This window comes from Cherax quadricarinatus, chromosome 17 (assembly GCF_038502225.1).
Source record: "Cherax quadricarinatus isolate ZL_2023a chromosome 17, ASM3850222v1, whole genome shotgun sequence".
Classification (NCBI taxonomy): domain Eukaryota; kingdom Metazoa; phylum Arthropoda; class Malacostraca; order Decapoda; family Parastacidae; genus Cherax; species Cherax quadricarinatus.
Window position 1 is genome coordinate 8,070,252 of NC_091308.1, and position 22,739 is coordinate 8,092,990.

The 22,739-nt window shown below is 39.2% G+C and overlaps 1 protein-coding gene across 14 annotated transcripts in view; it reads left to right on the top strand.

Annotated features, from left to right (window-relative positions):
- Positions 1-22,739, top strand: part of LOC128686427 (histone-lysine N-methyltransferase 2D) — a 632,197-nt gene that overhangs the window by 515,866 nt on the left and 93,592 nt on the right. For 11 of the 14 annotated variants that reach the window (XM_070085781.1, XM_070085784.1, XM_070085782.1 and 8 more), the window contains 3 exons: positions 2,602-3,262; positions 4,016-4,109; positions 12,397-12,531. In XM_070085781.1, coding sequence (XP_069941882.1) covers positions 2,602-3,262; positions 4,016-4,109; positions 12,397-12,531 — 890 coding nt within the window. The remainder of the gene's footprint in view (positions 1-2,601; positions 3,263-4,015; positions 4,110-12,396; positions 12,532-22,739) is intronic. The other 3 variants (XM_070085779.1, XM_070085780.1, XM_070085778.1) reach the window with 2 other exon arrangements.

Genomic DNA, 22,739 nt, shown 5'->3' on the forward strand with positions numbered 1-22,739 from the left:
AAGGTAACATTACTGAAGGGATTCAGGGAAACCGGCAGGCCGGACTTGAGTCCTTGAGATGGGAAATACAGTGTCTGCACTCTGAAGAAGGGATGTTATTGTTGCAGTTTTATAACTGTAGTGTAAGCGCGCGTCTGGCAAGACATTGATGGAGTGAATGATGAAAGTTTTTCTTTTCTGGCTTTGGTGGGAGATGTGTTAATATATATATATATATATATATATATATATATATATATATATATATATATATATATATATATATATATATATATATATATACATATATATATATATATATATATATATATATATATATATATATATATATATGTATGTATGTAGTATATACATATATATATATGTGTGTGTGTGTGTGTGTGTGTGTGTGTGTGTGTGTGTGTGTGTGTGTATGTGTGTGTGAGTGTGTGTGTTTGTATGTGTGTGTGTGTTTGTGTATGTGTATGTGTATGTGTGTATATATGTGTGTGTGCATGTGTGTGCGTGTGTGTGTGTGTGTGTGTGTGTGTGTGTGTGTGTGTGTGTGTGTGTGTGTGTGTGTGTGTGTGTGTGTGTGTGTACGTATATAGCTTCGAACTATAGACCAATGAGCCCTACCTCCATAGTGGTAAAATTTATGGAATCAATAATTGCTGAGGCAAATCGTAGCCATCTTGATAGGCATAAATTGATAAATGAATCTCAACACGGATTTACAAAGGGGCGTTCCTGTCTTACGAATTTACTAACTTTTTTCGCTAAGGTGTTTGAGGGGGTAGATCAGGGTAATGAATATGATATTGTGCATATGGACCTCAGTAAGGCTTTCAATAGAGTTCCACTTCAGAGACATTTGAGGAAACTTAAGGAACCCGGAATAGAAGGAGAAACTTTTTCCTGGGTAGAGGCGTGGTTTGACAAACAGGCAGCAAAGAGTTTGCATAAATGGGGAGAAATCAGAATGGGGGCACGTCAGAAGCGGTGTTCCACAGGGGTCAGTGTTGGGCCCGTTGTTGTTCACAATTTACATAAACGATATAGATGAGGGAATAAGTAACGACATAAGCAAATTTGTTAATGACACCAAAATAGGCCGTCCAGTTCATTCTATTGAGGACATTAGTGCACTCCAGGATGATTTGATGCGGTGGTCGGAGAAGTGGTAGATGCAGTTTAATATAGTCAAATGCAAAGTGCTAAATGTTGGACAGGACAATAACCATGCCACATATAAACTGAATAGTGTAGATCTTAATACTACTGACTGCGAAAAGGATTTAGGAGTTCTGGTTAGCAGTAATCTGAAACCAAGACAACAGTGCAAAAGTGTTCGCAATAAAGCTAACAGAATCCTTGGCTTCATATCAAGAAGTATAAATAACAGAAGTCCTCAGGTTGTTCTTCAACTCCATATATCCTTGGTTAGGCCTCACTTAGATTATGCTGCTCAGTTCTGGTCACCGTATTACAGAATGGATATAAATGCACTGGAAAACCTACAGAGGACGATGACAAAGTTGATCCCATGTATCAGAAATCTTCCCTATGAGGATAGACTGAGGGCCCTGAATCTGCACTCTCTAGAAAGGCGTAGAATTAGGGAGGATATGATTGAGGTGTATAAATAGAAAACAGAAATAAATAAAGGGGATGTAAATAGCGTGCTGAAAATATCCAGTCAAGACAGGACTCGCAGCAATGGTTTCAAGTTGGAAAAATTCAGATTCAGGAAGAACATAGGAAAGCACTGGTTTGATAATAGAGTTGTGGATGAGTGGAACAAACTCCCGAGTACCGTCATAGAAGCTAAGACCTTGTGTACTTTTAAAAATAGGTTGGATAAATACTTGAGTGGGTGTGGGTGGGTGTGAGTTAGACCTGACGAGCTTGGGCTATTAGGTCTGGTGCCGTGCTCCTTCCTTAAGTGGAAGTGACCTGACTAGGTGGTCATTGTTCTAGGCCTGGGGGCGGCATGGATCTGCTTCGCATGGGTCAGTAGGCCTGTTGCAGTGTTCCTTCTTTCTTATGGTCTTATGTTCTTATGTGTGTGTGTGTGTGTGTGTGTGTGTGTGTGTGTGTGTGTGTGTGTGTGTGTATTTAATGTATATTTGATATTTATACTGTATCAAGTATTCGACATTTTCAATACCTATCCTCTGATCGGGCACTAATAAGTTCGTTAAACGAAATAAATGCATTTTATAATTTAACTTACCCCCCCCTCCCTCCCTCTTGTAAATATAAACTTTATTGTCCTATTAACATCCCTGTTTAGTCGTAGTCAGTAATGAAAAACAAAAAAAAAAATCTTTTATATTTGTAAATAATGTAATAATCAAGTGTATCTTCTATTAAAACAAGCCGTTAGCGCTGTTCACTGTAGTTATAGTACTAAGAGCACAAATACTTATCATTAGATTTGTTATAGTATATAGTTGAAGGTTAAGATTCCTGTTGCGCCTGGAAAACAAAGCTTTGAACTTAAAAATAGTTATATATCTGACGAAATATCATGTTCCTAAAGGGCTCCACTCACTGTGAGGATCCCTAAAGAGGGTTCATCATCAATATAGTTCATTAAATAATATCCATGTTATTCAGAAGGAGATGGATCCAGTCAGCAAGGGCAGCAGGTGATCCACCAGCAGCAGCCGCCACCATCGTCGCAGCAGCAGCAGCCTCAACAGCAGCCTCAGCATCAACAGCAGCCACAACAACAGCAACCTAGTTTTCAACAATCCCAACAACACCTTCAGCAGCAACATACTCTTCAACAGCAAAATCTTCAACAACAGGAAAATCTCCAACACCAGCAAAATTTACAATACCAACAACAGCAAAGTTTACAGCAACAACAACAGTCTCTCCAACAGCAAACCCTCCAACAACAAGCCTTACAACAGCAACAGCAAAACCTACAACAGCAACAAAACCTACAACAACACCAAAATCTTCAGCAACAGCAAAACCTCCATCAACAAAATCTCCAACAACAGCAAAATTTGCAACACCAACAATTACAACAACAGCAGCAGCAGGAACAGCAGCAACAACAGCAGCTACACGCTCAACAGCAGCTACAGCAGCAGTTGGGTCAACAAAAACTGGGAATATTATCAGGAATGAAAGGGGACCAATACACCTCAGCTTATACCGGTATATCTCCTCCCTCACGGCCACTCTCGCGAGAGGATCTGTATGGTCATCAGCACCAGGGACTTCCTGATGGTTTGGTTCAAGGACCCGGCATAATGCTACACAGGTCAGTTGAGCTTCAAGGACCCGGAATAATGCTACACAGGTCAGTTGAGCTTCAAGGACCCGGCATAATGCTACACAGGTCAGTTGAGCTTCAAGGACCCGGAATAATGCTACACAGGTCAGTTGAGCTTCAAGGACCCGGCATAATGTTACACAGGTCAGTTGAGCTTCAAGGACCCGGCATAATGCTTCACAGGTCAGTTAAGCTTCATAACTCATACGATGGTCTGCTTCAAGGACCCGGCGTCAACCTTCACAGGTCAGTTAATATTCGCGACTTGTGATTATCTGCTTCATGGACTCGGCATAATGCTTTACAGGTTAGTTGATTTTTCATGATATTCTCGATGTTCTACTCTAAGGAATTGGCGCAGTGCTTCCGGGTTAGTTTATCAGATATAAATCCGAGTCTACAACAAATTTCACACATCACAGGTAAATTATTGACTAAAACATTTATTAGAGTAACCTGCATCTAATATGCATAAACCTTAGTAAACTATGAGACACCAGAGCACTTGAATATTTCAGTAAGTCTCATTAGAACCCCAGTGTGAATAAGATACAGAATATTCACTTGTTGACGTCCGTTTATTTTCACCCTGAACCTTCCAAAGCAACGATAATAATATTTTACATTCCCTTCATTTAGATACGTTGCAAGACTTGACCAAGATTTATCAGTTTTCTTGTGCCAACCGTAACCGCTCTGAAATTTAGTAATAAAGTTATTGTTAATGCTGTGATGTTGCAGGCCGGCGCCGCTCTCCCCGACGGAACTGCGAGGAGGCGTCATGGTCACTACCTCCGGCATTGTCAAATCTCTCGATCGACCCCGCCAGACCTCGGTAAGTCTCCTCCTTTGTCGACATCAAAGACTAACTAACAGTAGGTCAGAGTTGGGATGAACTCGCCGTTCTCTCAGCAGCTTCCTCTGAGCTGGTTGTATCGATAATCTTCTCTTCTTCCTCCACGTCTTTCCTTACGTTCACATACTCTCCCGCTCCGTCACTGAAGCTGCACACACCCACGACTCTCCTCACGCTTTGTCCACAAGTCGTTCACGTTGTGTCGCACTCACTAACTCACTCAAATAGGTGCAAATTTCCTTTATATGTTGTTAGGTATATTCTAGGGTTGACAAGGAAGATTTAAGTGAATGACTCAGACCCGTTATTTCAATTGCAGCTGACAAAAACGTTTACTTGATTTCTTCTGAGTGAATGGAGACAAATGGTATTTGGGACCTGACGAGCTGTTGGAGTGTGAGCAGGATAATATTTAGTGAAGGGATTCAGGGAAACAGGTTATTTTATATAACCGGACTTGAGTCCTGGAAATGGGAAGTACAATGCCTGCACTCTAAAGGAGAGGTTTGGGATATTGGCAGTTTGGAGAGATATATTGTGTATTTTTATACGTATATACTTCTAAACTGTTGTATTCTGGGCACCTCTGCAAAAACAGTGATTATGTGTGAGTGAGGTGAAAGTGTTGAATGATGATGAAAGTATTTTCTTTTTGGGGATTTGCTTTCTCTTTGGGTCACCCTGCCTCTGTGGGAGACGGCCGACTTGTTGAAAAATAAATAAATAAATATATATATATATATATATATGTATATATATATATATATATATATATATATATATATATATATATATATATATATATATATATATATATATATATATATATATATATATATTAGCTCAGGAATCGTTTATTTAAAAGGCACAAACATGAATACAGTAGTATTATAATATATCAAAGATTATGACTCTCCTCCAGCTCCTCTGAAGCCGGACACAAGTCAAGTGTGCAGCAAGCATTTCCCCTATGGATGCCCCCGCTGAGGCGCTGGAACATGAAAGTGGTCGCCTTGGGTCCCTGGTGGTGTCAATGAGTCTGGAACCCATTTCTTTCAGGAAACGTGTGGATTCTTTCCTCATGAAACCAAGGTCTTTGATCCCAGTGGGACAAATTGATACTGATGGCTTATGTCTCTGTACTTGATGATCTTGTAATCCTCCTTGTGATCTCAGCACCTCCCTGTTACCCAACACTGTGATGGATGTAGGTGCCAGCCAGCCTCAGCACGCAAGTATAGTCCCATGCTATAAGCTTGCCACTCTTCCAAGAATAAATGGTGATTCCACTGGGGCAGTTTGTGGGACTGTGAGTACTGCTCGATGCTAGGAACCGGGTGCCTAGCTGTAGCAAGGCTCCTCTTTATGATGTCATTGAATTCATTGTGTCTAGTGTGCCAGCCCTTGAATTTGGAGCAGTTTAGACCACGTAGACCATATTGGTCGGCTTGTTCATCACCGCAAATACATGTATATTCAGTGTGAATTGGGGCAGTGAGGCGGAGAGCCATTACAATACGGAGGGTCGGTGGGTCGAAACGGGGACTGTTTTTAGGAAGTCCCCAGAGTGATGTACGCTCACAGCTTGGACATGGGCAGTCTCCCTGTTGAATGTTGCTTCTATATGTGTGTGTGTGTGTGTGTGTGTATGTGTGTGTGTGTGTGTGTGTGTGTGTGTGTGTGTGTGTGTGTGTGTGTGTGTGTGCGTGTGTGCGTGTGTGTGTGTGTATGTGTGTGTGTGTGTGTGTGTGTGTGTGTGTGTGTGTGTGTGTGTGTGTGTGTGTGTGTGTGTGTATGTATATATATGTCGTGGTGAATAGATAAAACTGGTAAATTAGCGTGAACGCATTTAAAATTAAATCCTTTCTAAAAATTTCGCTTATGCGTTTGAAGATATATATTTTTCATTTATATTAATGTAAAAATTAATAATTTTGCACCAAAAGGACCTTAGAAAACTTATCTAACCTTATTATAACAAGCGCAGTTCAGTTTAGCCTAATCAAACTAAATATATTTTAGATAAGTTTACAATAATTTAATAATAAACAAACACATTGAAATATATTTTTTCGTTTAATTCAGAATGATTTTTGCGAAATTATTGCATACACAAATTTTTACATGCCTAATTCGGCAAGAAAAGCGTTGCTATTTAAGCCAAAATAGCAAGTTTTATCTATTCGGTACGACACACACACACACACACACTCACACACACACACACACACACACATACACACACACACATGAAATGAAATACTTGAATATTTGTCAAATATGCGTGTATAACTCACTTGTTTACGTCGCTGGGGAGGATATTTCCCAATTCCTCAAAATTTCAGGGCCGTATTGTCCAAATGGATTTAGCGTATTTTATATAACGACTTTTGTCAAAGCAAAATAACGTCAACAAAACTTACCATGCTGAGGCAACACGCGGCAACCACATGAGAAATAAATTATTTCTGGTAAGAGTATTGGGCTTTGTAACAGAATAACTGATCGTTTTTCCTCTTTCCTCTGATTCTGTTTATGTTCAATGGTGGAGTAGTTAGTATGTTTATATTATTCCCAAACAGGTGGAGTGATTCCTTGTGAGTTCTGATTCAATTTTTTTTTACTTGCGAATGAAATTTCAGTGTGGATAGAAAGAACTGTAGGAGCTGCAGTTGTATACCTGATTGCATCGAAGATCTTGCAAAAAAATATATTTCTGACGGCATTAGTTACCTAATATCATACCCTAATGACTAATCAAGTCTTCATTTATATCCTCTTTATTCTGAGTGGTAGAGACAGTAGCATGTCTCAGCGGTTACTTGAAGGTGGGTTGCTTCTTCATCTCTTGTTACTCTCAGAAGAAGTGTGACACCTGCCTGTGCCTAGGGAGGAATGTGGGACCAGTGACTTTAGGTTACCTCATATCTAAGTGGAATCTGGGTTCTCGCGAAAAAAAAATATTCCCGCAAGAGATGTGACTTATCGAAGCCGATCTAGTAGTCAAGTCTTCGTTTGGATCATTTTTATGTTTGCTGGAGAAGTGTTCAGTGAGTTTGAACGACGTCTGCCTTCAGTTAAATCCTAGGAGTATGCAGTGATTTAGGTACCAGTTTGAAGGCTCTCACAACCCGTTATTGTTTTATGAGTATTGCTTTTATCATCATAATTCTACCTGTTCAGAATGCACCTAGTGACAGATTACCATTTAAGAATATCCTCAGTTGTCAAGAAACATGCTTCTGAGGTCCCTGCTACAAGAAAAGTTCTGAACCTTTCTCTGGATAATTTACAGAATTTGTGGGGCTCTAACCCCATGGCAGGTGAGTCCTAAAAGTCACAGACCAGTTTGCTGACCACTGGGCCAGCTGACTCTAATAAGTTCTATCCAGCTAAGTATACTTCTTAACACCATAGGAAGGTTAGCATAGGCCACCACTGTGACCACAAATGAAGGTTTTTACAGATAAATCCCAGACCAACATGGCTGTGGCGTGCTCTAGCTCAAGTCCCTTCAAAGCCACCATCATGACTTACAAATTCATAATAACGCGATTGCAATCGTGATTACCATTTCATGTTAATACGATTAAGATAGAGCAAGTCATAGCCATGATGGTGTGGGATTTGCCTTTGAAATGTAAATCTGCATTTGTGGTCACAGTGAGGCCCATGCTAACCTCTCTATGAAGTATACAAATATACCTAGTTGGACGAGTCATATTAAAGTGGCCCAGTGGTTAGCACACTGGTCTGTGAGTTTTAAGATTCACCATGGGTTCAATTCCCCCCCGTTTTGTGATACGCATTCCTGTTAAATCCTCTGCTATCAACGAATGAAGTCAACTGTAAACCGTACTATAAATTCAGTTTTGGTATTAGAATTTACCTACGAATTGTATAGGATAGATATAGGAAAGCTGTCCCGTGTCCTGAGTGTTTTTTACACTGAAAGTATATATATATATATATATATATATATATATATATATATATATATATATATATATATATATATATATATATGTATGTATTGTTTTGTTTATTTTAATAAAAGATTTAAAAGACTTTTATCTCCTCATTAAACGGATTTGCACTCTGGATAAAATTCACAGCTGAACCTGAGCAAGCGGGAGCTCCTTCATTCTGTATACTTATATCCATAAGTAGGACATGTGTTTCAAATTTATTGCATATAAAATAACAGTCAACATCTATACATTCCTACACTTCTGCTTGATTTATCAGTAGAAATTTAAGGAAAGCGCCACTTCCGTGTTGTAGAGCTGTCCTGATATGTCACTTTGAGTATTTGAACTCAGAGACTTATTGAAAATTCCATCAATGAAGCAATAAGACTTTCTTCAGAACTGATCGTAAAGTGGGTAACATATATGAGAATGTCTTGGTATCGCTTTACAGAGAGAACTGTTCTTTCTTTCCCCAGTCTTGAGCTTGTCAATATAGCCCAACAAATGCTAATAGCAAATACGCTAGCAAGGGTACTTTTTTGTAAATATTGTAATAATAGATATGGATTATTCTTGAATTCTTCCTTATTATTCATGAAGTGAAAGACTCAGATTTCTTTTCATTATTCCGATCCGTCTAGCTACTAGTCTGCCGTTTTCTTGTTGCCTGTTGGCCTGCTGCATCTCCTGAGATCTCAGTCATGAACTGAAGCTCCTTGATCACCGGAAGTTTTTAATGTCTAGCTGAGGCACTTTTCACAAGCATTTGTCATTGGATAGTGTGCCACTGTTGATTTATGAATGTTTTTCCCCGTCCCTAGGATTGGCAAGATATATGGACAAATATTCCCGCACCTGGGTGTCAGGCGATTGTTGTAGGTCACACTCGAGGTGGGAGAGAACCAAGCCCCAAAGGAAATAATGTCACACTGCTTGGCTTTCTTGATTTATTACCTCACCTAGGTTAATAATCCGAAGAAATTTTTTTCTACTTCTTTTCTTCTTCTTCTTCTTCTTCTTCTTCTTCTTCTTCTTCTTCTTCTTCTTCTTCTTCTTCTTCTTCTTCTTCTTTTTCTTCTTCTTCTTTACCCCCATTGTTCACATTTTTTCCTTCTGTCTTCAAGGAGGCACTAGACAGGTACCTAAAGTCAGTACTTGACCAGCCGGGCTGTGGTTCGTACGTCAGTTTGCGTGTAGCCAGCAGTAACAGCCTGGATGATTAGACCCTGATCCATCACGAGGCCTGGACTCAGACCCAGTCGCGGGGGCGTTGACCCCCGAAACCCTCTCCAGGTATACTCCAGGTATTGATGTTCATAACCCCGTCCTTCCGATATCTTGAATAAGAGAGACAAATACACTATAATGGGATCCTTTACTGGTCTCGTTGCGCCCACACGGTGAGTTTCATCGTGTAAGATTTGTAAGTAACTTGATAAAGCCCACTGTGTTGGGTGAAACGTTGTCAATAAATGATTGCATAAGACTGCGTGTGTCTCTTTTTTCATCATGTAGATATTTTCTACCATTTCTCTCCTCCAGAGATCGTGCTGAATAGACGACTATCCATTTTCCCAGATCCATCAAGGAAGCCTCGTACATCAATCGCGAAATATATTGCCAAGTGTAGGAATAAGACAACACGCTTTCCAGCGCCCCTCTGCTTATGCATACAACGCGTTGTTGATGTCATTTCTAGAGTATTGATTGCGTATAACTCAATACTCAGCTTAGTTTCTTTGTTCACATTATTACTGTTTTACAGGTGAACCAAAAATGTACGCAGTGAACCATTGAGATGCTCTGTCAGTATTTGAAGGATAATTATTATTCGTTTCAAACACATCCCGTCTGTCTTAATCGATTTGTTGTTTACCATTGAGAACTGGAGAGTAGCAATATGTTAGGATGAAACTAGAGTGGGGAAGTTCCTCTCCTAGCAAATTTATTGATGAAGTATGAAGGAGAAACTACCGGACTCTTGTGTAAGACTCATGTAATTTTGAAACATGGGTTTTACACAGACAAGTTGCTTCTCTCTCTTCTGCCACTCTTGTCCATGATTCTGGACCTCAGGAATCGGAGTTCTGGCTCTCAGGAAACGTGGGTCTGTCTTTAAACAACCAGGATTCTAACTCCCAGCAATCAAGGTCATGATTTCAGGAAACGAGGTTGAAATTTCCAGGAAAGGGGGTTCTTGCTCTTGGGAAACAGGGTTCTGGTTTTTAGGAATCCGGGTTCTGACTCTCAGGAACCAGGGTTCCATGACTATGAGACGAAGGCCAGTGAACAAGAACCGAAACCAACAGTTAAAGGCTGTCATATCTATCGTTCAAGCAGTTCTGTCTTCTGTTCAACGTTCGTATACTTTTCAGCTGTTATCTTCTGTTCAAGAAATGTTGTGTTCAGTTAAATAAGAGTTTGCCTTTCGTTTAAACAGTGTGTGCTGTCCAAACAACGTGCTGTCTACCGTTTAAACCGAACTGTTCAGTGTAAATAATATTTTATTCCGTTTAAAGCTATCTTTCATTTAAACAGTGTTTTTCTTTTAAACTACTGTTTTCACTGAAACAGCAATTTGTCTTCAGTTTAAACAGTGTGCTGTCTTCTATCTAAACAGTATTTTGTCTTTCGTTTAAAGATCTGCCGTTATTTTAACGTGTCTCCCTCTGGAACAGTGCGATGTTATCATCATAAACAGTGTGGCTGTCTAACTCTTAAAATGTCTTGTCCTCTTTTTAAACAGTGCACAGTGCTGTCTAACATTTAAATTGTTCTGTCTTCTTTCAGTGTATTTTCTTCTTTTTAAACAATGTGCTGCATTAATTTCAAACGGTGTCGTGTATTCCTTTTCAATAGTGTGCTGAGTTCATGTTTAACAGTGTGCTATCTTTTTCAATAGAATTCCCTCATCATTTTAAACAGTATGCTCTCTTTCATTTCCTCCTTAGTATATTTTTCTCTCACATTCAGTCAGTGGTGAGAGCAAGCTACTTCCATGACTTGCCGCAACATAACATAGCATTTAATGACAATTTGTGTGCTCTTTCTAAATTTATACCATTCTCTATACGTTTCCAGTAATTTGTAAATCAAGTCTCGCTTCGATAAATTACTTGTGCACAACTTAATTCGTTTTGCATGGTAAGCCTCGGTCCATTTCACAAGTCATTACATATTTTGTGGAAATTAGCCTCTGTTATATACTTGCTGTTATTATACTGCAAGAAAACTAGCATTGTAATGTAAGTCATCAGGAAGTAGGGGTGCCGAGAGAGGAGCAAATGTGAGATGACTTTTTTCAGATCAGACTACAAACAAGAATCTTTCTGCTATGCATGAGCTGTGTACAGTACGTACAGGAGGCGCACCCAGGAGCGCATTGGCGTCAGTTTTTTTTATTTTAATTTTTCCCCTATTTAATCCTTAAATGTCAGTCATTAACAGCCGAAACACCAGGCCCGTATGAGTGCATTAAAAACCTATCAAAGCCAGCCAAGACCTGAGCGCAGGTGCTGCCGATCATTACCACTTGACTCACTGTTGTGACTATAACTTTCACTCACTATGTTCCTCACAGTAAGCACACTTTGATGTACTCCGTTCTTGTGTTTTGGCTGACATTTTTTTTTTTTTTAACTACTGTTGACTCTGTACCTGCCTGTACGTTTATCGTGTTGTAAAATTGACTGTCTAGCTTTAGAGCAATAATCTCGTAGGTCGAAATATCTAACTAATGTTGTTATTATATGTAGCATTGTCTTGCCAATGATATGAATGTTCTTAATAGGTATGTTTATATGAAAGGAAATAAGTGTGTTAAATATTTTTGCTACTAATAACACGTTTGCATCTGTAGAGTTTTTTCCCTTCTAAGGAGGTGTAAGTAGCAGCTTCTTCACGAGTCACAGGTCAGAGACTCATGATTCTGGATCCATGGTCTGGGAGACTCATGATTCTGGACCCATGGACTGGGAGACTTATGATTCTGGACCCATGGTCTGGGAGACTCATGATTCCGGACCCATGGTCTGGGAGACTCATGTTTCTGGACCCATGGTCTGGGAGACTCATGATTCTGGACCCATGGTCTGGGAGACTCATGATTCCGGACCCATGGTCTGGGAGACTCATGATTCTGGACCCATGGTCTGGGAGACTCATGATTCCGGATCCATGGTCTGGTATACTTATGTTTCTGGATCCATGGTCTGTGAGATTCATGTTTCTGGACCCAAGGTCTGGGTGCAGTAGTGATCCAACCCTGAGTCTCTGTTGTCTATTCGTTGTTTCAGCTGTTTGGAATCAAGAAAAATAAGTCGCTTAGGCCTGACTTAGGAGAAACATGGCCCTCCATTGTAGATCTGTCGCCAATATTGGATGTGTCTCCCTCAGTGGAGGCGGCAGAGCAGGAGACCAATGGCAGACAGGTAAGCTGCTGCCCTGCCCACGCCCCGCCCTGCACCTGGCTCACCTTACCACACGCACTCCCCAGGGCTCACCGGGCATCCTCCCGCACTCACACAGCCCACATACGCATAAAACAAATAAGGAATTCTTATCCAATACCATTCCAATCCCTGGTACAATACCCTAATTGAAGCCACAACCGTCTTTATCCTTCCAACCTGTACCTCCGTCGCTCATGCTATTACCATCTTTTATAACCTCCCCAGTCACAATACACTTGTACTACACGAGAAATTTCACACTGACCGTACCATCTGGTCTACATCCATTCCACCTTTAAAACCCACAACCATTTCTCTTTTCCCACCTTCCCCAGTTCCCTTCGTCCAGACACTCTAAGAAACCGGAAAACTCGGAATTTATAAAAAATGACATTTAAAATTCTATACACAGATTTTGATCGAATCTTCTACACAATTTCTGAACGAAGGTGAAAATCGAGGGAAATATTCCCATACATATTACCAGTAGTAAACACAAAATAACCGGAAACATTAATAAGTGCACTATTTAATGGCGATTATTCCACGTGTACATATATATATATATATATATATATATATATATATATATATATATATATATATACATATATATATATATATATATATATATATATATATATATATATATATATATATATATATATATATATATATATATAGTAAGAAAATTTTAAGAATTAAAGGAACGAAAGCACCAGCTGTATCAGAGGCACAGATTACATTTTTTAAACAACAATAACAGGAGGAGCAAAAAAAATTGTAGTAGGAGTAATCTACAACCCACCTGCAAGTGGGTTGTAGGTTACTACTACTGCAGGTGGATTGTAGATTAAGTCATGAAGGACGCCAGAAAACTGGAAAATGATATAGAACGTAAAACTAAAACTCTCCCAAATAACTTGACAATCACATCAGAAGAAAATTAATGGTTGAATGAATAGATTGCCATTGTGAGTTCAACCCCAGAAATGAACAAACGAAGTGAAATAGAAAGGGATTTAGCGGAAACCAACTAAGTACAGAGATTCAAGAGTAGATGTTAAGAAGATCATAAGATCTTGAAGTGTGTTAATTGAACTACTAAGGGAAAATTCAAGAGCTACATCTCATTTTCACTATAGAAACTGGGACATCAGGCATAACACGCACACACACACACACACACACACACACACACACACACACACACACACACACACACACACACACACACACACACACACACACACACACACACACATACACACACACACACACACACATACACATACACACGTGCATATTATGGTGCTGTATTCCAGAATATCAAGGTCAACATCAGTAGTATTTCTAATATCACTCACCATGATCTGCTGTAGAACTCACCGCTAGACAGTAGTTATGTGTTACACTCCTTCTAGCGCAGCCCAAAATGCTTTCTATCCTATAAGAACCAAAGCCGCACAACACGCCCAAACTGGCTCCCAACAAGATCTTCACAATTATCATCTTTGCCCACCTGCATAATGTAGCCAGACCGAGATTCTTCGACATAACAATCAGCGCAATATTCCGCCTGGACAAATCCCTCTTTCCCCCAGATATGAATTTCCAAGATGACTTGTCATCAGCGGACGTTCTCAGGGTCGTCAACACTACACCGACTATTATTCAGGCTCCACCAACGGCAGCACTACTTGCCAGCATGTTTCAAAATCAATCCACCATGCATTTCTCCTCAGTCTGTCAGGCCTGTCATCAAACCTTTACAAGGAACTGCCACCGAATCCATTCAAGAAATAGCCAGTAGACGCACTGAAGAAACTGACAGCATCCCTACACACAAAACGAAAACAAGACAACGACTTCACCCAACATCCAGCACCAGCCAAACAGTTCCCTGGAGAGAGAATGTATTATCTTCTATAAGAGCCATTATGAGATACAGTACACCACGCGAACGCTCGCCCAAGGATTCTCTTATAGAAAGGTCAAGTGCACCCACTTACCCATCATACAACTTCGCCCTCCAAGAAATCCTCATCATCCTTGAAGACAGACAAGCCTAGAGGAAACAGGAACGACAAGTCATTACATTCTGATAGAGCCCAAGCATTTCCCGATGCTGCAAAACGGGCCCACTACATACTTAATCCAGCTCTTCCCTTTAGAGAAGGGATGCTAAAACACCCAACCCTCGACGTGAACTTGAACTGATAACACAATAAGGTTTACCTTATTTCCTACCAAGAATGGCTAAGCCACTCATCTGTCACCTCTTCCCACTCGTCTCTCTCTTTCCTTCACTTCTCCCTGCTTTATCATTACTCTTGCTGTATAGCCCTTGTGGCTTAGCGCTTCTTTTTGATTATAATATAATAATAATAATATCATTACTCTTATACAGACAGACTTAAAAAAAAGGGATTAATTTTGTACGAAAATGTAGAATTTAACTACTCACTCAACTCGTGAAATTCAAAAATACCATTACATTGCGAGTTTTCAATATTTCTCGTTTGTCTTTTACCAGTTCTTCTGTATTTGAAAATTCTCTGCAATCCGATATGAAAAAAATATATGATTTTGTGTTTTTTTTTTTTCAGAAAATTCAATTTGGAAAAATAATTTTATAAAAATTGTATACTGGCACCTACACAAGTCAAATTCAGTACAAAAAAAAATGCTTCCAATAAAGATTCAATGGCGTTTAGTGTTTTTAGCCAATCATAAGTAGTATTCTCTAGATATTACGTGGAAAACAATTTATTTAATAAAATGGATAAATTAAAATTTGTACAGGTCATTGTGAATATCAAGCTTTCCTTTAATAAGCCCAAGCTTTCCTTTAATAAGCCCAAGCTTTCCTTTAATAAGCCCACCAATACTGAAAGTTTCCAGCCTTTCAGAAGAGCATTCCCCAGCAACTGCTCTGAGAATCCAATGATTCCATTTTTTAAACAGTGTCAGCCAAATTTAAATTGTCTCCTACACAGTGTAAACTAAGACAGTGTCATCCTTCTTGTTGGATGCATCAGCGTTAATATCTTGAAGTCAATCAGAAGCATTGAATGGAAATCTGTACCACAGTTTATTTAATAAAATTGACAAATTAGAACTTATGCAGCCTAATAACAACACTAACATTGATTTCTGGAAAATACACCAAGGGTAAAAATATGAAGCCGATCATATTCAGTTATTGCGTTGATTCCAGTTATTCCGGTTAACAAATTTAGCAATTTTTCCGTACACAGTTTAACTATAAATGTTATTTTTCTGCCCGTAAGTTACATCAGCTAATAGATATTGAAACCATTCTAAAAAGGTAGACTAATCCTATTTACACGTTTTTATGAGAAAAAAAGTTGGCAGATGTACAGCTACAAACTTCAGCTTTGCTCTTCGCCATTGTCGAAGTAGGATGCATCTTTTTGGAACATTTGAAGCCAAGCAGCAGAGGCTGTTGAAAGTTATCGTATCCATCCCAGGAACCTTGGAATTGGTTATAGAACTTTGCTCCTGAAAAAACAATACTTGCTAGTGTTTGCACGAATGTTATCCTAGTCACCATACACCAGCGTTGAAAATTTGAAGCTGGTCGGATGAGGCTTTCTAATGTATGAAAGAAAAACGAAATGCGGAGGAAGAAGTAAAAGTGAAAAAAAATGTTAAAGACATAAAGATAATTCTTCATGGATATCTCATCCTGTTGAAAATGAAGCAATATAAAAGCAACAGATATTCACACAAAATCCATCCCCCAAAATAGACAGGTATATATACAAAACTCATTCACCAAAAATAGGAACAGGAATATACATAAAACTACGAAAATGACCCCAAACACAGATAAATATACCAAATTCGACTGTCAACAAAGATATACACAAAGCTCGACTTCACCTGTCTTGATATGGTCAAAGAATTGGCGAATGAACAAAATTCGAATACAAAATAATATTCAACTTACCACTGCGCTGTTACACACTTTAGTCACAAAGAAATTAAAAACAAAATAATACTAGAATCAATTACTTTCTTACCGAGAAGAAAATGACAAGAAATATACCACTAGTCAATAAGGTGGACATGATTCCTAACAAGAGTGAATAATGCATCAGAATTACAATCTTCTTCAGAATATAGACTATATTTCTATTTTTCGTTGTTCATGGCCAATTTCCTATAGAAAAATGCAGATTAAACATCGTTTACAGTATATCTGGTATGTATAACTTCATAAATTGTAAGAGGATTTGTTTCTATAAGGAGAATCATAACTATGGATAGGAAGATTTATTTATATTTCAAGTTTTTAGTAAGAAATATAAACGGCTGACTTTAAAAACCATTTTAAAAGTTTGTTAGGATACCTCAGTTTAGTGACGATTATCTAAATTTTCGGAATTTGTAATCCATAAACTTAAAACAATAGGTACCATTACGTTGAGAAACACGAGCGAGAAAACTTAGGTTTTCTAAAGACCTAAGTATAGTAATTAAGATACCAGATAAAAGGTATGGGGTAGTGTTGCTGAACATCGAGGATTATATAGACAGAATAATTCACCTCTTAAATATTTATTATAAATTTTAATGTGTTCATGAGGATATACTGACGATCATTATTAATAAAGAAGAGAAAATTGATAGGTTTTTAAGGAAGTTGAATTTTGAAAATGTAATCCTTGAGGTGGTTTATTTTGAATCACACTCACACACACACACACACACACACACACACACACACACACACACACACACACACACACACACACACACACGTGAGCTAGATACCTCAAAGGCAATGGGGCTGGATAACATCTCCCCATGGGTCCTGAGAGAGGGAGCAGAGGCGCTATGTGTACCCCTAACAACAATATTCAATACATCTATCGAAACAGGGAGATTGCCTGAGGCATGGAAGACAGCAAATGTAGTCCCAATCTTTAAAAAAGGAGACAGACATGAAGCACTAATCTACAGACCAGTGTCACTGACATGTATAGTATGCAAAGTCATGGAGTAGATTATCAGGAGAAGAGTGGTGGAACACCTAGAAAGGAATGATCTCATCAACAGCAGCCAACATGGTTTCAGGGACGGGAAATCCTGTGTCACAAACCTACTGGAGTTTTATGACATGGTGACAGCAGTAAGACAAGAGAGAGAGGGGTGGGTGGATTGCATTTTCTTGGACTGCAAGAAGGCGTTTGACACAGTTCCACAGAAGAGATTAGTGCAAAAACTGGAGGACCAAGCAGGGATAACAGGGAAGACACTACAATGGATCAGGTAATACTTGTCAGGAAGACAGCAGCGAGTCATGGTACGTGGCGAGGTGTCAGAGTGGGCGCCTGTGACCAGCGGGGTCCCACAGGGATCAGTCCTAAGACCAGTGCTGTTTCTGGTATTTGTGAACGACATGACGGAAGGAATAGACTCCGAAGTGTCCCTGTTTGCAGATGACGTGAAGTTGATGACAAGAATTCATTCGATCGAAGACCAGGCAGAACTACAAAGGGATCTGGACAGGCTGCAGACCTGGTCCAGCAATTGGCTCCTGGAGTTCAAGCCCACTAAGTGCCAAGTCATGAAGATTGGGGAAGGGCAAAGAAGACCGCAGGCGGAGTACAGTCTAGGGGGCCAGAGACTACAAACCCCGCTCAAGGAAAAAGATCTTGGGGTGAGTATAACATAGGCACATCTCCTGAAGCGCACATCAGCCAAATAACTGCTGCAGCATATGGGCGCCTAGCAAACCTCAGAACAGCATTCCGACATCTTAATAAGGAATCGTTCAGGACCCTGTACACCGTCTACGTTAGGCCCATATTGGAGCATGCGGCACCAGCTTGGAACCCACACCTAGCCAAGCACGTAAAGAAACTAGAGAAAGCGCAAAGGTTTGCAGCAAGACTAGTCCCAGAGCTAAGAGGTATGTCCTACGAGGAGAGGTTAAGGGAAATCAACCTGACGACACTGGAGGACAGGAGAGATAGGGGGACATGATAACGACATACAAAATACTGAGAGGAATTGACAAGGTGGACAAAGACAGGATGTTCCAGAGATGGGACACAGCAACAAGAGGACACAGTTGGAAGTTGAAGACACAGATGAAACACAGGGATGTTAGGAAGTATTTCTTCAGCCACAGAGTAGTCAGGAAGTTGAATAGTTTGGAAAGCGATGTAGTGGAGGCAGAATCCATACATAGCTTTAAGCAGAGGTATGATAAAGCTCACCGTTCAGGGAGAGTGACCTAGTAGTGACCAGTGAAGAGGAGGGGCCAGGAGCTTGGACTCGACCCCTACAACCTCAACTAGGTGAGTACACACACACACACACACACACACACACACACACACACACACACACACACACACACACACACACACACACACACATACATACACACACACACACACACACACACACACACAAACATACAGACAAACAGACACACAGACATACGCACACAGACACAAAAAATACCTAGGGGGAAAAAGAGAGTGCAAGATTTATAGAAGAATAAGCCTGTTAAGTATACATGGTAAAATGTATGGTTGAGCAATTATTGAAATAATTAAGGGTAAGACGGTCAGCAGAATCGCAGATGAACAAACAGATTTTTATGAAGGGTAGGGAATATGTAGATCATGTCTTTACATGCATTTATAGGTTTAGAAAAGACCTCTGAATGAGTGGATAGGGAAGCAATTTGTCAGATGTTGCAAATGTGTGGAAGAGAATGTAGGTTAATTAAAGCAATAAAGAGTTTGAGGATAGTGAGGCTCAGATTAGGGAATGTAGGAGAGAGAGAGATTTTTTTTTTCCAGTAAAAGTAGGCCTTAGACAGGGAAGCATTATGCTTAAGTGTTGCGCAGAGATCAGGGATTAAACGATAATATAAAACAGTAGTTGTCACAGTTGCTTTGTGTCGATGGCATGATGGTTTTGGAAGATTCTGAAGGAAAGTTGCAAAGGGTGGTGGACGAATATGGAAGGGTATGTAAAAGAAGGAAATTTAAAGGGAATATAGGAAAGAATAAGGTAATGAGAGTAACAAAAAATTTAGGAAATAAAAGGCTTGATATCAGTATGGCGTGGATTTCAGCGGATGGGTTCATGAAAGATAAGTGAACCATAGAATTGACTAGGAAAAAAGGATGGGTGGTGCATTGAGACATCTGTGGAGACAATGAACGTTATCCATGGAGAAAAAATTAGAATGTATTAGTGTAGTGTTACCAACAATCTTATATAGGTGTGAAGCGGGTTTTAAATGTTGCAATAAGAAGGAAGCCGGAAGCACTTGGAGATGTTGTGTTTGAGGACAATGTGTGGTGTGAATTTAAGCAGAGAATTCGTAGTTTGGAGATTAGAAGGCATAAGATGACTTAAGGAGTGTATAAATCTGTAGTGTAGGAGAGAGAGGTTAGAGTCGTCCTAGGGAAGATTGGTGGAAAGGGTACAGGAGGTTTTAGATTCGAGCGGCTTGGACATCCAACAGACGAGTGTGAGCATGTTAGATAGCAACTGACATGCTTTTGGAGTGGGAGCAAGGTAACATTTATGAAGGGATTCATGAAAATCGATAAGCCGGATTTAAGTCCTTGAGGTGGAGAGTGCAATGCCTGCACTCTGAAGGAAGGGTTGGGATATTGCAGTTTGGAGGGATGTCTGAGCAATTATGTCGGCGATCCTTTCGTAAGACGGTGATGGCGTGAGTGGTGGTGAAAGTGTTTCTTGTTTATCGGAAGACCCTTCTTCGGTGGAAGACTTCCCGGAAACATTTGTTCTCGAGTTACGAGGCACGAACTTGAGATCTCGGTTACCGAGACAAGAAACACAGTGACTCTTATACTCTACCATACATTAATTATGAGGATGGAGAGATGGATATTTTCCACCACATGCCAGTTCCGTCCCGGGGAACACTGGTCGTAATGTATTATTGAGAACGATCTCACATGATGACAAACACGAAAGACATTACAATGACATCAATGAAAGAAGTGGAAATAACAATATATATATATATATATATATATATATATATATATCTATATATATATATATATATATATATATATATATATATTCATGCATGTGTGGGTGGTATTATTATTATTATTATAATTATTATTATTATTATTATTATTATTATTATCATTATTATGGCAATAACATTTGTATACCTGCCCTATGTAAACTTGTAATAATGTTACTAGAACATAATTTTAAACATATTATTAATAATTTTTTCCTATTTTTTCTCGCGTTTACTGATTTTGAAAAGCATTCGAAAGGGTAGATGGGGGAGTTATATGGCATATATTGCATAAGTATGAAATGGGTTGTAGGTTACTATAAAGTACTTCCGAGTTTTTATACTGGTAATGAGGCTCAGGCTAGGGAATGTATAGGAGAGAGAAGGGGGCTGAGGAGAAGGGAAGATTATTATCCCTTAAAAGTAGGCTTTAGACTGGGATGTGTGATGTTACTATGGTTGTTTATGTATTTTGGATGGGTTGTAAAAGAAGTCAAAGCTTGGGTGATGGGAAGAGGTGTGGGGGTTGAATGATTATTAATCTTGTACACACTGGGAGTTGTCACAGTTGCTCTTTGCTGATGACACAGTTCTTTCGGGAGAGGGTGAATGTGGAAGGGTATGTATAACAAATAAATTAAAAGTATACATGCATAAGAACAAGGTGATGAAAGAATGAAATACTGGATATTATATAGGTGTTAGGGAGCATGGAGAAAGTGAGTGTAATTAGGTATTTGGTATTGGATATGTCGTTAGATTTTTTTATGAAAGACGAAGCTGACCATAGATTAGATGAGATAAACAAAAAGGTAGGTCCTGTGATGAGGCTTCTACCGAAAGAACTTCATCCATGGAAGCAAACGAGGAATGTACTAGAGTATAGGGCTGCAAGTTCCTTTATATGGGTGTGAAGCATGGGCTTTAAAGATTACAGCAAGGAGTATGATGGAGGCAATGATGTCATGTTCAAGTGCATTTTTTGTGTGAATATTATGCAGAGAATTCAGAGTGCAGAAATTATTAAGCGCTGTGAGGTGACCAGAGGTATAATTCAGAGGGCTGAGAAGGTACTGTTGAAGTGATCTGGACATTTAGAGAGGATGGACTAGAATAAAGGTCATTCTAGGAAGGAGGAGGTAAAGAAGGTTTTTAAGTGCTAGGGGCTTGTGAATCTAGCAGGTTTATGTGAGCATGTTAAATTGGAATGAGTAGTGGTTTTGGATCTGACGTGCTGTTAGTAGCGCCTACGAGAAACCGGTAGTTCTGAGGGTCAGTTGCACTGTGATGTCTGCACACACTTTTGACAAGACAGCTGTTGAGTGAATGATGGTGAATGTGTTTTATTTTTTTGTTTACAGTGCCTCGAGGAAGATTGCTAGTGTATTATAAAAATAGAAAGTAAATGTGGCTTATACAACTACATAAACAATATATAAAACTCTTGAAGCGTAGTTAACTACGAACCCATTCTATTTTTCACAAGAAACCATAACATTACCAAATCTATGCTCACTAAATTATTGTAGGTAGTATACTGTATAAACTGAAATTCCAATGCTTATGGAGACACACTCCCGGATATGAACTCACTGCAAAACTATGTCCAAAAAATTAATGTTTCGATATATACAAGATTTGTATATTTTTTTCCATAAAGGTTCCACTGAACATTATTATACTGAACAAAAGATCATCAAATATTTTTCCTCATAATAGTCTTACATCTCTTCACATACTCGTCTGTATGAATCGCTTCTATGGAACTAATCATACGTTCACCAGATGACGTTATTATTACAATTACGAGACTGTGTCCTTGCCTTCTAAAGTTCAAAGATGAACCCTAGGTCAGCGTGGATAAATCTGATTGTATGCCAGTCCATAATGTAAAATATTGGTAATAAATGTAACGGAGAGAAAAACACCAAAGGCAGTGAAAACACCAGATAACTTGCTCACAGAGGCATGGTAGGTATAGCATACTTAAACAAATGACTTCATTATACTTTATGTACGTTATAATTCAAGACATTATTATCTTGTAAGTTCTGCGTTTTATCATTCTGTAGAAAGAGCCTCTGTCATCCAAAATCTGACATAATATGTCATTATTATTATAATC